Source organism: Suncus etruscus, chromosome 7, assembly GCF_024139225.1.
Source record: "Suncus etruscus isolate mSunEtr1 chromosome 7, mSunEtr1.pri.cur, whole genome shotgun sequence".
Classification (NCBI taxonomy): Eukaryota; Metazoa; Chordata; class Mammalia; order Eulipotyphla; family Soricidae; genus Suncus; species Suncus etruscus.
This window is the reverse complement of record NC_064854.1, coordinates 71,559,070-71,575,430: the sequence shown is the minus strand read 5'-3', so window position 1 is coordinate 71,575,430 and position 16,361 is coordinate 71,559,070. Positions and strand designations below refer to the sequence as shown.

The window sequence follows — 16,361 nt, the reverse complement described above, 5'->3', positions numbered from 1 at the left end:
GTTTTTATATTTTTGTGTGCAGTAGACTAATGTTCAACCCCTAGATTTTCCTAGTCTCCCAAGCATCAGTGGGTGTGGTGCCCTTGCACTGATTCAAAAGGATTCTAATCTCTTTAAAAGAAAATAAGAATATATAAATATGAAATTTTATAAGTAAAAATATCCCCCAAGCCAAGGGCATACAAGGAATGGTTGATCTTTCTGTGCTGCTATTACAATGTTAAGGTTATATGAAACTTGAAACGATGGAATCTTAAGCTAAAACATTAAAATGTGGATTAAAGTGGAGGAGGGAGGATAAAATTTTATTTTTATTTCTGTTACAAGTTTTATACTTCTTAAGTGTAACACTTAGGCATTTTTAAAAACTTAACAGGCAAAAATTAGTAAAGAAATTATTTATGTTCTTGGTTTATAAAAACATATTTTAACAAGGTTTATACCCAATTATGCCAAGAGTATAGTAAGTAGCATCTTTATCTTTGCAGCAGAATCACAAGTAGCTAATGGTTGGCACTTTTAGAGATATTATATTGCATGGAGAAAAATAACTATAAAATTATGTCTTTATAATGCAATGATTGAATTAGATTTTCAAAATTATTTGATTAAAACACACCATAATATAATAGCATAGATGCAATGCTAATTACTTTAAAATACATGTTATTTCTTACAAGACTATTAATTGAACCTCACTTTTTACTTTGTTGTTATACCTTGCATTTTTTCCTTTTGAAAAGCTTTTGTGATGTGATCTTAACATGAATACAGACATAAAAACAAAGAATTATCAGTAAAAAAAAGTGTAATGAATATAGCTAGAATAAATTAAGATGTCTAACAAAGAAAGGATATTTCTAATAATTATACTTCAAGAAAACAAATTCAAGTAAAAAGCAGTAATTTTCATTAACATGTAGCTTAAAAGTGTATTGTGGCTCTTCTAGTAAAATGTGGACTCAAGGGCTGGAGAAATAGCACAGCAGTAGGGCGTTTGCCTTGCACATGGCCAATCCAGGACTGACCTGGGTTTGATTGCCTGCATCTTATATGGTTCCCGAGCCTGCCAGGAGCAATTTCTGAGTGCAGAGCTATCAGTATTCCCTAAGCGACATACACACACACACACACACACACACACACACACACACACACGCGCGCGCGCGCGCGCGCGCACACATACACACAAACACACACACAGAGCTAATGGGGCATCAGAGACAACACAGCTGTAGGGTGTTTGCCTTACACGCAGCTGATCCAGGATGGATGGTAGTCTGAATCCAGGCATCCCATATGCTCCCTCGTGCCTGCCAGGAGGGACTTCTGAGCACAGAGCCAAGAGGAATTCCTAAGTCCTGTGGAGTATGGCCCAAAAATCAAAAACCAAAAAAAAAAAAAAAGACAAAGTGGACGCAAATTTTTTTCTTTTTTTTTTTTATTATATCTTTATTAAACACCTTGATTACAAATATGATTGTAGTTGGGTTTCAGTCATGTAAAGAACACTCCTTCACCAGTGCAACATTCCCATCATCAATGTCCCAACTCTCCCTCCTTCCCACCCCACCCCGCCTGTACTCTAGACAGGCTTTCTAGTTCCCTCATTCATTCACATTGTTAGAATAGTTCTCATTGTAGTTATTTATCTAACTGCACTCAGCACTCTGTGGTGAGCTTCATGTCGTGAGTTGGACCTTCCAGCCCTCCTCTCTTTTGTCTCTGAGAATTATTGCAAAAATGTCTTTTATTTTTCTTAAAACCCATAGATGAGTGACACTATTCTGCATGTATCTCTCTCCCTTTGGTGTTTTCACTCAGCATATTAGATTTCATGTACATCCATATATGGAAAATTTCATGATGCAAAATTATATTTTAAAACTGGGATCATCTGTATAGTACAAAAACCATATTGTTCCTAAACTCTTTAAGTAATTTCTCCATTAGAGAGGAGTAGATATTTTAAATAAAGGCACTGAAGTGAAAGTTAACAGTTTTCTGAAGGTACTATTCCCTATATTCATCATGAGTCTTCTTTTTTTTTTATTTCCACAGAGTATCTGTACAACTACCACTGCATTTTTGCACTTTTTCTTCCTGGCTTCATTCTGTTGGGTTTTGACTGAGGCATGGCAGTCATATATGGCTGTAACTGGAAAAATTAGGACACGGCTCATAAGGAAACGCTTTTTGTGCCTTGGATGGGGTAAGCATGTTAATATACCCTGTTGTACTTTTGTTAAAATGACTTGTTCCATTTACATAATGAATCAATAGAAAGTGATTATCTGCAGACTATTTTTGTTTCTTCTTAAAATATGGAAATTTGAATCTATGACACTAGCAGTTCTGACCTTCTTTGCTTTTTTGGAACATTAACAAGGAGTAAACGTTCAATGACTATGTAGCAGCTAGTCAGTTAACAGTCAACATGGTGTGAGATAAGACATGATATTTTTGTGAGAAGAAAAGCTTATTATTCTCTGTATATATTGTCTGAAAAGCGAATTATCTTAAATTATCCAGGGTTCAAAGCATAATAGCTCACTAGTCTTATAAAACCATCAAGATTACTTTAGAAACCCATTACAAGAGATACCTCAAAATAAAGGCTATAGTCAAAGGAGAAAGCTATTTATGTCACAAAGAGAAAGACATTTAGAAATAGAATAAAACCTCATATGAGCCAGTGAGTCAACAAAGAAAAAACATAAAATCACTGACAGAATAAGAATTATGTCTGCCATCTTATACATTTCCTCCTAAATTATCTTATAAAATGGTCATCTTAAAGATCATGGAACCAAATGCATATTTATCTAACTTAAGAACCTAGATCAGGGATAGGGATAGTTTCAGGTTGGGTCATGGAACTTTGTTGTTTATCTGTGAGTTTTTAAGACCTATACTAAAAATATCTTATGACAAAAAAATACAGCTGATTTCAGAAAGGCTTTATTATGGCTTCCTAGTTTATCAGGATTCTATGTTAAAACAAATAGAAAAGTTAGTAAGAAAATGAAAATTGAATTCTACTTAGGCTTTCCTAAATATTGTGTTTAGTGTTAATTTTAGCAATCTTTATGTAGAATGTGGGATGATATAAAAACTTAAGCATGGTCCCAGTGCAAGGCTGACACACAAACTCAAGAAGTATATCATTTTAACACAAAAATATGTCTAGATTCCATTTCAAGATTTTTTGTGGTTGGATTGTTAGTGAACTAGATTTCACTTTTGTCATAAATGAAAACATTAACTCCAAGAAATACAGAATGCAGACTATTCTTGAAGTGTAAATAATATAAAGAATTTTTGCTGGTTTGGTAGCAACTTTAACATTTTAATAATGATAATTGATGAAAGGGTTCATAGCTAACCTAAATTTGTAGTTTTTTTTTTAATATACTGTATGGGAGTCAGTTTTCTGTTACTTAGTTATGTCTTCTGTATGATTAGTAACCTAAACTGCATAGCATAAAAAAGCCAAACAAACAGCATCAGACTATCAGGAAGTTTGAGAGTGAAAAGAATAAAGACTTATATTAATTTCATAATAAACAATATTTTAAATGATTTATATAACAGGAGAGCTGTGTCCCAATTGGCAACATTTGGAATTCTTCCAACTCTGAACTCAGGATTGTATGCAGCAGGACTCGGGGGACCAGATAGTAGTAGAAATTAAACTGGAGTCAGCCACACGCAAGGGAAAAGTATTAACCAATTTACTATCACTCTAGATCCTAAAATTTTTTTAAGAATATAAATCTTATGAAATGGAGCCAAGAGAGAAAATATTTTGTAATGTATTTGAACTTGTCAACAATGACTTTCCTGAAGGATGAGCAAATGAAAGTACATATATATTTTTGCTTATATTTATACATGTATTACATGTAGTTTTATACGTAATTACAAATTATATGTAGGAGGTCAAAATTTGTTTAAAATTATGATGATTTCCTTTGAGATACTCTGTAGCTCCATTTACAATCTTTTTGAAATCTGTAATGATGCATGATAGTAAGTAATGATATTTTTGTCATCAGATATAATAATTAAATGGAAGTAAATAGGTTACAAAAATGATGTAGCTTAAGGTAACATAGGACAATGATTAGAGGATAAATTTTTCTATCTGAAATATCAATATGGCCTTCCCGAAAAAAAAAAGCACTAAGATGCTATTTAAGATGCATAGTTTAGAATTTCCATGGAAATTAAGTGAGATATGTGTTTCATTAAGCATAAACGTAAGATATTAGCTCAGGATTTATACAGGTAAGCAGTTAATTGAATTTCAAAATGTTCTACTCTATTATACATGGAATAAATTCTACTTAGAGAACCATTAAAAAAGTTAGCTTACCATTTTTGATCTTCAATCATTCCTTAAAGAGTATAGCAAGGAAGCACAAAATTAATTTTCTATGGTCATTAATATTATACCTATGTCTTTATTATAAATAAAAATAATTTATCACGTACCAGTATTTATTGTTTTTATCCTTTTATATGTACAATTTAGTTTGGATTATTATATGGCCAACTGGATGTTCTACTTTTATATTTCATCATATATAAACATTTATTTTTTTCCTTTCTGATTTTATAGGTATGAATTTCCTTTATAACAGTGTACAGCCTGAGGGAGTTTAATAGTTTAAAAGATATCCTAAATCTCTGTTATTAGTTTTCTTTAGAATCATCTCAGATGTTTTGGTAACTTAGCAACATCAGAGAAATGTACTGAGTTAAAAACATTGCTGTTGCTTTCATATTTTTGTACTTTGGAAAAAATTTGTAATGTGGTTCATTCAAAGGAAACTCTGAGTTAAGCATCCACAGTTAGTTCAGGATTTATTTTTGAACTAGAATTCTTAATAATTATAGCTGCATGTGAAGAGTGACTACTTTTCTTGCAGGTTTACCAGCATTAGTAGTGGCCACATCAGTAGGCTTCACCAGGACGAAAGGATATGGCACTGATCACTAGTAAGTTTATCCACAGAGATAAATCACATTTATAATAAATTAAATGTCAGGATTGCTTCATCTATCTTGGTAGGCACTGTTGATAGCTTACATTTATGTCATTGAGTCATTAATAATGATATAAAGTGCACTAGTGATTAATGTCTTAAAGAATCTTAAATGCATAAAAATTAGGAAATGAATGATGCAACACTGTTTTGAATCTTTGCTTTAATATTATTTATTCAGAAGGATAAATATTTTATTTTGACATTTAATACTTGCATTATATAGTCAATATCATATTATCTTATAATACCAGATGTAGATTAACATGTTTGCCTTATACAATGTGATTCTGGTCTGACTTCCATATTTTACCAATGATAATATATACAGCAGCCACCAAATTGTGTTATGTTCAAAATTTGTTCCTATTGCAGGGCATCATATCAAAATTTATAAATCAAAGAAAATAGGTAGGTTGCATATTAGAACTTCCCAAATGACCAAATAAATTAGAAAAAAATGTTTATGGTATCAACCCATCCTTGTCATAGCTGTGAAACTTTTCAAACTACTTACAAAATTTTATATGTAAAATGCTCATAACATTTTGTATTTTGCTTAATCAACTCTGTCAGTTTAAAATACTATTTAAAAATGGGAAAATAGATGTGCATTTGATTAGGGGAAAATGTGTGAAAATTTCTATTTATTTGGTTTGAACGAGGAACCATTTCTATTTGGTTCATTTCATGTATTTGCTTAATTAGAAAATATCCTAAGATATCACTTCGCCTGCTCTTTTGAAAACAAAAACAACTTCCTATGTACTGGATGAACTCCTGTTGCCACAGCACTATTTTCTTATATAATTAGTAATTATATATATATATACATATGAACTTTATAAGTATTTGTATATGTATTAGTATTTATCTATGTATGTGTACATGTAACAAGACTATATGTCAGCACTTGGCATGGCACTATTTACTTTAAACTTTCATTTATTGCATCAGTCTAACAATTTTCTTATAAAGTCTTTGAAAAACTGTATTTATAATAAAAGAATTAAATTTATAGATGTATTTTAGCTTAGAGTGTACAATTAAAACAATAAAATTTACAATGGCTAATGTTTTAGTTTGAAGACTACTTTAAGCACTATTGGGTTAAAAATTATCACTAACTTTTGTTAGTTTTTATCTAATGTGATTTTCAGTTGCTGGCTTTCTCTTGAGGGAGGACTGCTCTACGCTTTTGTTGGACCTGCGGCTGCTGTTGTACTGGTAAACATCAAAAACAACTTTTTTTCTTTGCAAAGAAATTTGCTTCAATTACAGTGTACAGAGCTTTAATTGTTGTTCAAATTTTTGTTGTGTTAAGTTTTTTTAAAAGTTCATTGTTTAACTTTTTATCAACCATCAGTCAGTCCATTAATAGTCTAAAATATTTTTATTATGGTGACTATAGAAAGCAGAGTTTATAAAAAATTTAAAAAAATAAAACAGAGTTTATACTTTTTAAACACTAGAGTAAAGGTGTTATCTTACAGTTATTTCACAATTGAGAAGTTTTAACTAATTCTTTTTCTTAAATAATTATTAACTAAAGTGATATATGTTTGCTATCCCTTCAGTAACAGTACTGCAAAGTACAATGTCTAAAAGATAAAAACAAAAAGTGAGAGCGAATAAAAGTGTCTTCCACAGAGGCAGACAAGGAAGGAGTTAGGGGTAGGATGGGAGGAAAACTGGGGACATTGATGGCAGGAAACGTGCTCTGATGAAGGATGTTGTACATAGTATGACTAAACCTCAATCATGAAAAACATAACTACAAAAAAAATACCAACTGTATTATGAGCCACCTTATAATCTATAGTGTTTAAATAAAGTAATTTTTAAGTCTAAAAGTATATGTATTATCACCTTGCCCTTATACTATTTTGTATGATCCACCTGATCTTAATAATATTAATAACTGGTGCTATTATTAAATACCAATGAAAAATGCATGTATGCAAATTTATAGGTTCTAAAACTCAGTGTTACAGACATTTGAACCAGATAGTTATTTATTGATAGGCTGTCCTTTATAATACACAATGTTTAAGAGGATTGATGATCTCTACCTACTAGAAACCAGAAACACCTTCCTGTTGTAATAATTGAAATTGTCTCCACATTCACTCTAGGTAAAAAACACTCAGTTGAGAACCAGTGCCATGTGTTGTGCATAAAGGTTTTTCTTGTAAAATCATAAAACAGTTGTTTCACATATTTAATTATGGGAACTGAAATATTTTTAGCAGTATACATTTCTGTTTCTCTATGAATTTATTGATTTTCAAATTTCCTTGTCCAATAAATCTTTGAAAAGCATATATGAAGAAAGACATGGGCTGAATTATATATAAATATTTATATCATTGTGAAATAATATTTCTTTATAAATTATATATTATTTTTTTATTGGTTTTGGGGTCACACCTGGAAATTTTCAGGGATTACTCCTGGCTCTGCACTCAGAAATCAGGCCAGAGGCCCATATAGGGTGCCCAGGGGCCCTCCAGGATCGGCCGCATGCAAGGCAAATGCCTACCACTGTGCTATATTTCTGGCCCTACAAAATCAGAATTCTAATTGAAAAATGTATTTTTTTCTTGATTAATCTGTTTAGTAAGTTGAAATTTAGTAAAATAGTTCTTAATATATCTGACTTTTCTTCTTTACATTTCATACTCTTTTCCACTAAACTAAAATAGAGGGCTAAAATTCTTTATGAAAAATGAAAAGTGTTAGGAGAAAAAAACAGATCAAGGAAAAATTCAACCTATTAGTTAGTTTTTTTTTTGTTTCATTGACATTTTATTTAATAAATTGAATTATTTCTCTAAGGTATTAGGTTAATATATAGATAAACCAAAAAAGAAGAAATAAAGAATATTGTGTAATTGAAACACTAATTATGGTCTTTGTAGTCATGATGAATTACTTCATAATTAAATTATAGATGAATAAAATTCATGGAATATATTTTCCTCTTATTACAAATAATGAGAAGTATGAAGATGAATGTTTCCTCTTAATTAAATGGTATCTTATTAGGAAATTATGAAGAGTGATAGCTCCTAAGTCCCTATGTATCAGGTGCCTTGACTCTTCCTTGTACCATCAATTCAATATATTTTAGCTTTGTATTTCATTATTGCCAGTATTTGGAGAAATGGTATCATTTTTCTTAACTATTCAGAATCTTTAAATTAATTTACATCAGCTACTAGTTTGAATGTGGAGACTTCACTATTTGCCTGAGAGATTCATGTTGATCACTGAGGATAAAGAAAGTCAAAATAATGTTTCTATATGTTGGTTTTAGTATTGGTCTGGAATTCTAACTGACATAGTGCTTGTAGAGATCTTGGACACTCCTACAAATATATCACAATTATCTTTTTTTTTTCTGGTTCTGTGCTCAGAAATCACAACTTAGGCATGGGGGACCATATGGGATGCCGGAATTCGAACCACATCTGTCCTGGTTCGTCTGCATGCAAAGCTAATGCCCTAGCGCTGTGCTAACTCTCTGGCCCCCAATTATCTTTACATTATTTTACAATATTGTTTATGAAAGAAAAATATGGTAATTGCATTATGAAAAGTACTTTTAAGTAAGAGTTAGGAAACATTCGAAAACAGTAAGAGGATTTCAATAAAGCAAATGCTAAGAATTGTTTTCAGTATGCATCTGTTAAGGAGTTCTGGAGAGTTAAACAGGCTTCATCTTCCTGTTTCACCTGAGAAAGCATAACCATCGGAGTGCGTACCACTATTTTTTCTAGAGAAATAGTCAATCCCACAGAATGAATTAAGGCATTCTATTTTTTTTTTGCAGAGGCATTAACAATTCTAGTATCCCTGACTACCGGGTTCTACCCCAGCAACACACTATGAGTTTAAAATTTTTTTACATCTAGCTCGACACAGGGTAAAAATTCAGTTAGTCAATAGATTTTATTGGTGGGTGTCTCAGAAAGCCAAATGGCCATACTTTCACAAAATCTAAAAAGTTAAGTTATTGAATGTTCATGTCCTCAGCATTAAATGTAAAGCATTGAAAATAAATGTACTTAAAGTCACACCACTGTTAGATTATGCCATGTTCTATTACGGACCTATAAAAAGTGTTAAGAAGTTCTTTATATTGCTACTATTGTGACTATAAAATTATACACTGGTTATAAATTGGTACCATAGGGTTTTCAGGAGGAACAAGGAACTAATTCCCTTCAATATCATTGAAAGGTCAACCTTTGTTTCTGTTTGACAGGTCAACATGGTGATTGGCATTTTGGTATTTAATAAACTTGTTTCCAGAGATGGGATCCTAGATAAAAAGCTCAAACACAGAGCCGGGTAAGCTGCAATTGGTGGATTTTGAGGTTTCTTACCAATGAATCCCATACTCTGACTCAGATCAACATTGACTATATTTGATTGTGCCTTGAATTTTGTTCTTGACATTCAAGTAGAGCTGGTATATTCTACTACCAAAATATTCCAATGTGAAATTCTTAAATAATATAAGAAAAGTTAAAATTACGTAATAGATTATGAAGAAATCCTAAGCTTATCTGTACATATTGTGTGCTTGTAAAATAAAATTAAGTATTAAGTTAAATTTATAACACATGTCCTGGGTGAAACTTTACAAAAGCCCAATATTTTGGGTCATAAAGAAAAGAATAGATTAAATATAATGTCATTAGGAAACAAACCTGAATGGTAAGGAGAAATAAATAGTAAACTATTATTTCTGTTAAACTATTTCTTTCATTCAATACTTAATACTTAACTTACAATTATTGTTTATCTAATAATTTATAATATTATTTCATAAATATAGAACCTAATAATCTGTTTTTAAGTCTATATGGTTTCTGACATAAGGTGATATAGGTATTTTTAATAAAATTTATATTTTGTTTAAAATATAAATATTGATACATTCATATAAAAATCAAAAATGCAAAGTTCTAATGAGATCATCATAGGTGTTTTCCTGAGGTTAATTATTTTATACTTAGACATGTTATTTGTACTGCTGAGTTCTCAACACTTCTCTAAAAAGTAGAATTGAACTTGGTCCAGTGAGCTTTCTAATCTATATGAACTTAAAAGTCATGTTATTGTTAGTTTCATACACCTAGAGTTTGTCCATCATACTGAATTTGTCAATCAGACTGAATACTATCAGAGAAACTTTGCCTAAAGTATATAAACTTATATGATTTTTAATGAGCAGTTTGATAAGCTTTGATGTAAAAATTAAGTCATGCTCTAGCTCTGCAGTTTACTAGCAGTGTTGTATTTGAAAATATCAGTCTTTCAGCACTTTAGTGTTTTTACCTATAAAATGTATATATATTGATCCTGCTTTATGATAAAATATATGAAATATATTACAATGAATTTATTAGAGTAACTTAATAAAGAAATTGTGACCATTGCATTGTTATGCTAAGTGGGAAATAAAACAAGCCTAGACAGATTGTTTTGTAAGGGTCTGACTTCTATCAGTCAAGGGTATATAATTCTCCCATTCATGACAATGAGGTCAGAGAAAAAGATGAGATCATTAGAATGAATATAATGCTAAAGACTTACTAAATATAGTTCTTTTATTCATTTTATTATTTTATACAACATTCAGTTTGATTCATATAACTTTTATGACATATTTAGAAGATATTGTAATATTATTGCACAATAATCATTAAAAGCATCCATTTAATGCTACATATTAATTATTTTAGCTTGGAGGCCACACCATTGGTGCTCTGATCTTAATCCAGGCTCTGCACTCAGGCATCAATCATGGAAGGCTCGGGAGACCATATATTAATCTTGACACCTCTATTTATAAAAAAAAATAGCACTATAAGTCACATATAATTGGCAAAATTGAAATTATTTTATATCTCATAGTCTACTTAGAGAAAAATACTTCTTTTGTTTCATAGGTTACTGATTAATATGTATTATAAAAGTAGGTTATTCACTTTATTTGAAGTTAAAAGTAAATTATTTAAATTAATGTCTAGATTTTAAATTGTTTCTGTAATATAAAATGACACTTTTGCTTAAGTATGTATATATTGAAAGTGATCGAGGGAATACTTAAAAAAATGACTACTTGAAGCTAACGAGTTCAGAGGGTAACAATGAGGGTTGTAGTACAAATTTAGTGAAGATTATAAGAAATAAGCAAAGAAATATTGAAGTTATTTGCTAACTTACTAATCAGATTACCTGATTTTACGTGATACTTCACAGTCTATTTTATATGCTAACCATTTATTTTGAAATAATGTATATTACTTAGAATGAAATATGGTACCAGGATGCTTCTCTTCCCATTTTTATTTCATTTTTCTTTGTTTCTTTTTATAACGTATTTTTAGTAACTGTCAAATAAAAATCTTATGTTTATATTTATAAAGGAAAAATTATTTAAAGTAAAATATAAATATTTAATAATACCCGTTAGACACATTTATAATACCCAGACTATATTAAAATTTTCTATACATAAAATTTATTTACCAAGGAAAAATTACGGCAAATAAAATACACTTAAAAAAATATAATTGGAAATAAAAGCAAGCTAAAAATGGTATCTGTCTTTTTAGAAGATTTCAAGCATAACATATTTCCTTTTTTCCACAATGCAACCTTCTTTGTTAATATATTAAACTACTTTGTCTTCTTTACCTATAAAATAAAGGAGACGACTACCAGAACTCTATCAATTTTAGGAGATCTTCTAAAAAGAGGTAGTATATTCTCTTTGGGGTGAATTTGTATTAATCAGACAAAAATATCTTAATTAAGAAAAATAAATTTGAGGAAAAAAAGTAGAACTTCTATACTTTCAAAATTCTGCAGAAGACTCAGTAGTGAAATGACTGTATATTCAAGTGACCTGGTAAGAATTGACTATACATGAATTTATGGGAAATTAGAACAAAATCACTTCATTGTCAATGCTTTATCATTCACAAATATATAATTTTCCTTAAAAAACCATGATATTTATTTTATTCTAGCTACTTACAGCTATGCTGAGTATTTTTATATTAATGTCTGTTGTCATGAAAACTTAAAACAATACCAGGGCCATAGTAATAGCATAGCGGATAGGGCATTTACCTTGTATGCAGCTGTCTCAGGTTTGATCCAGGGCATCATATATGTCCCCCAGGCCTCTCAGGAGTAATTTCTGAGCACAGTACCAGTAGTAATTTATGAGCACCATTGGATATGCCCCCCCCAAAATAAAGCAAGCAAACAAAAAACAAAAACTAGAAAACTCTTAGATCTTTATGGTTACCTACATTTCCTCTATTCTATTTATTTCTAATAATAGCGGTCAAAATATGTCAGATCATTAAAACATTTGCTTAATTTTCAACCATTGGTTTTAACTAGGGAAAGTTTGTATAGGCTCTTAAATGAACTTGAAGTCACAAATAAAAAACAAATGAGTCTTTCAAATGCTCACTAAAATATATTTTCAGAAAAATTCATACTTAGATCAAATTATAGTTTTCAGGGATAAAATACTTGCTTACATTTATTTTAAAATTCTTTGTAAGTAATCTTTGGATTTTCAATCTTTTTGAGATCTGTTTAATTGTTAAAGATAAATACGTCCATTTTTGAAGTTCAAATAACAAATGACAAGTCCAAGCTGCTTTATTTTAGAGATAAAGAAAGGAATTTAAATCAAAAAACTATTAGTGATAAGAAAAATAAACATAAATGTCTGTCATTTCTTATAAAAATAACCTCCTGGGACTCAATAAATACACTCAATTACACCATGAGGGCAATATTTTATATAAGAAGTATTTATGGAAATTTAAAAATATGTAGAGGGTCCAGAGCAACAATAGAGCAGGTAGAATGTTTGCTTTGCCTATAGCCAGTTGGTTTGACCCGTTGCATCCCATATAGTCTTCGAAGTCAGCCAACAGTAATTTTTGAGTGCAGAGCCAGGAGTAATCCCTAGCATAACTGAATGTAACCATCCAACCAATAGATTAGATAGATATCTAGATTAGATTAGATTGGATTGGATATATAGTAGATGATAGATAGATAGATACATAGATACATAGATGCTTGTATAACAATATCATTATTTTTATATCTAGGTATAGACAGTCTAAGTAAGCCTAAATAGAGAATCTTTGTCTCTTTTGGAGTACTCTTTTAAGAGTAGTTTCAAATTTATTGCAAAACCCATTGAGGCATTCATTAAGCAAAATGATAGAGTGCTGGTTATCATTTGAAAAATTTGGGCACATGTGCTTACTATATTCAATAAGTTACCAAAATTTACATAAAGCCATTAAAATTTATTATAATTTTAACTTTTAGTTTTAGTCTTCACTCAAGAACTATTTTAAAAAGAGTACATGTTCAAGGGGGGCATGGCAGGAAGTTTTGCTGGAATATAAACACTTAGGATTTTCTCTTTTGCTATTATTCAGATATTAAAATAACTTCTCTATGTTTTAAAATATGATGTGGATGTCCCCATATTTTGGTGGGCCTATACAAATGATAATTGCCACTCTAACACCATTTTTACTGTGCTCCTTTAACTTTAAGCCTTAAAAAAAAACACTTAAACTTTTGAGTTTAACTTAAACTAATATGCATGTGCATGGAAATGTAAAAAACTACTATGTCTTCAAGTTTAAGGAGTTACATAAATTTTATGGCTTTAGATTGCTTGGTGTACCACTAAGAAATGTTATAATGTACTAAAATCTGGGGTCTTGAGGGACAAAGTAATTGAACATGGGTTCAGTTTTATTTTTTTTAATGTTCCTTGACTGTAAGATCAAAATTAAGGTGTTAGCAGGGGGATTTTTTTCTGAGAACTCTGTTTTTGGGTGATTGCCCTTTCACTGTAACTTTACCTTGTCCTCTTTCTTTGCACCATTGTTCACATAATTAAAAATAAATAAAAAAATTTAAAAATATTAACTTTAAGAATTTCTCCAGCAGGCCTTCTGGTCTCCACTGGAAGGCCCCCCTACTAAAAAAAAAATATATGATGTGGAAACTTACATTTTAAAATAAGAAACAATGCATGGTAGTGCATAGGAGAAATATACCACTGAAAAATATTTAATTTTTATTCAATTTTGATGCAAATAATTTCTTTATGGTTTTATTTTGATAATTTATATCCTAATAAGCCTATAATATTCAAGGGACTCTTCTAAATCAAAATGTCTGTTAAATTTTTATGTATTTTGACTTGACTTCTTTGATATAATATATTAAGTATAAATATATTATTTGAAATGTATTTTACTTGCAAAGATCTCTAAAATGGTTCATTTAAATGATAATAAGTTAAATTTATGACAAAATTTTGAGAAAGAATATGTTATGTAATGACTATACTGTGTTTTATATAGTGAAAAATTATCACCTTTATTATCTACTAATGATATTCATCAAATGTCATCAGTCCCTGTATTCAGATCATCCTAAAACATGCTGGTACTACAAAAATTTAAAAATATGACTATTGAGATAAAGATGACATCTCTGTGTGAAGACTTGAAATGTACCTTTATAATTGAGCTTTTGTAATACATACTTACAGTTAAGAAGGTTTTAATTACTATGTACCTTCTGTAAATTACAATAAAGGCCTTTGAAATTAAAAATCCTCTGATGTGCATTAGGGGTCTGAATAAAGGGTGTTCACTGTGTGTCTACACAAGCACATGCTTATGTTTAACTCAATGTATCGAGCAACTTTGGTCAGTAAATACAAGGGCCATTTATGGTGTAAATGATAGAACTCTGTTTTGCATGCAGCAGAGGCCTATGTATTTTGAAAAAAAAAATAACTGCTACAAAAATAATGTGTAGTGTAATTGCATCTTTTAAATGACCTCTAGAGCCTGTTTTTGATAAATATAGTTTTTTTTGCATGATATCGTATTTAAACGCTAACTTGCAGCAGCAACTTTTTTTTGGTGACAATTCAATATTTTGTTCTTTTTTGTGGGTGTTCTGTTTGTTTGCAGTCAGATGAGTGAGCCTCATAGCGGTTTGACGCTCAAATGTGCCAAGTGTGGAGTAGTTTCAACAACAGCTTTGTCAGCCACCACCGCCAGTAACGCCATGTTAGTCCCAATCATTTACATCTTCTTGTTACAAATCTTTTACAGTGCATGTGAGAAAATGCTATGATGATAGAAAGCTTGTTAATACTAGAGCTACAAGCATACTTAAATATGTATAATTGGCAACTGCCTTAATAACTGTTGTAGAATTATCTATAAAAATAAACTTTTGAATTGTTAACATTTGTGGTTTCCACGTTAATAGCCTTGGTGCTACCTACAAGAATGCTTTGTAGAACGGGGGTTTGGTTACTGACTAGGGTGTGTCATATATGTACATAATGTTGCTTTGTTTGTCACTCCAACAGGGCATCACTTTGGAGCTCCTGTGTAGTGTTACCACTTCTGGCTCTGACATGGATGTCTGCAGTTCTGGCTATGACAGACAAACGCTCTATATTATTTCAAATACTTTTTGCTGTTTTTGATTCATTGCAAGGTTTTGTGATAGTCATGGTCCACTGTATCCTTCGAAGAGAGGTGAGAAATATAATTCTTGGGAGAGGAAAGGGATGGAGGGTAATGCTAGTTTTTATTATTTATTTATTTTCTTCAACTGATATTTATTTTATACATTTTTTAATTGAATCATCATAAGGTACAGTTTAAAAGTTGCTGATAGTTGAGTTTCAATAACATAATGTGTTCAAATCAATTTACCAGATTTCATTTCCTGCCACCAGTTTCCCTAGTACCCTGCTGTCTCCCATCCTCTACCTTCAGCCTACCTCTTGCAGATAATTTTAGTCTCTCTCTCTTTCTTTCTCTCTTTCTCTCTCTTTCTCTCTCTCTCAGTTCTCTGTTTGAAATATTGTTACTGAAGGTGTATCATTCAAATTACTTTACATCCTATGACTTCCCAGTTCTTGTCTAGTATGATAATTTCCAACTATTATTCTTTTTTATTTTTGTTTTTTGTTTTTTTGGAGGGCCATACCAGGTGATGTTCAGAGATTACTCATGGCTATGCACTCAGAAATCGCTCCTGGCTTGGGGGACCATATAGGATACCAGGGTATTGATCTGCAGTCCATCCTAGGCTAACGCTCAAGGCAGACACCTTACTACTTACTTGCACCACCACTCCAGCCCCTCCAATTAATATTCTAATCATATATTTCTCATCCATTTCCATTTCTTTGGGTATTGT

At 30.8% G+C, this 16,361-nt stretch overlaps 1 protein-coding gene and 1 pseudogene across 1 annotated transcript in view; both read left to right on the top strand.

The window, feature by feature from the left end:
* ADGRB3 (adhesion G protein-coupled receptor B3) overlaps positions 1-16,361 on the top strand; it is an 898,471-nt gene that overhangs the window by 814,638 nt on the left and 67,472 nt on the right. Inside the window, exons 21-26 of the mRNA XM_049776768.1 lie at positions 2,062-2,212; positions 4,935-5,004; positions 6,212-6,278; positions 9,322-9,407; positions 15,113-15,211; positions 15,520-15,691. Coding sequence (XP_049632725.1) covers positions 2,062-2,212; positions 4,935-5,004; positions 6,212-6,278; positions 9,322-9,407; positions 15,113-15,211; positions 15,520-15,691 — 645 coding nt within the window. The remainder of the gene's footprint in view (positions 1-2,061; positions 2,213-4,934; positions 5,005-6,211; positions 6,279-9,321; positions 9,408-15,112; positions 15,212-15,519; positions 15,692-16,361) is intronic.
* On the top strand, positions 14,043-14,100 carry LOC126014593 (uncharacterized; annotated as a pseudogene).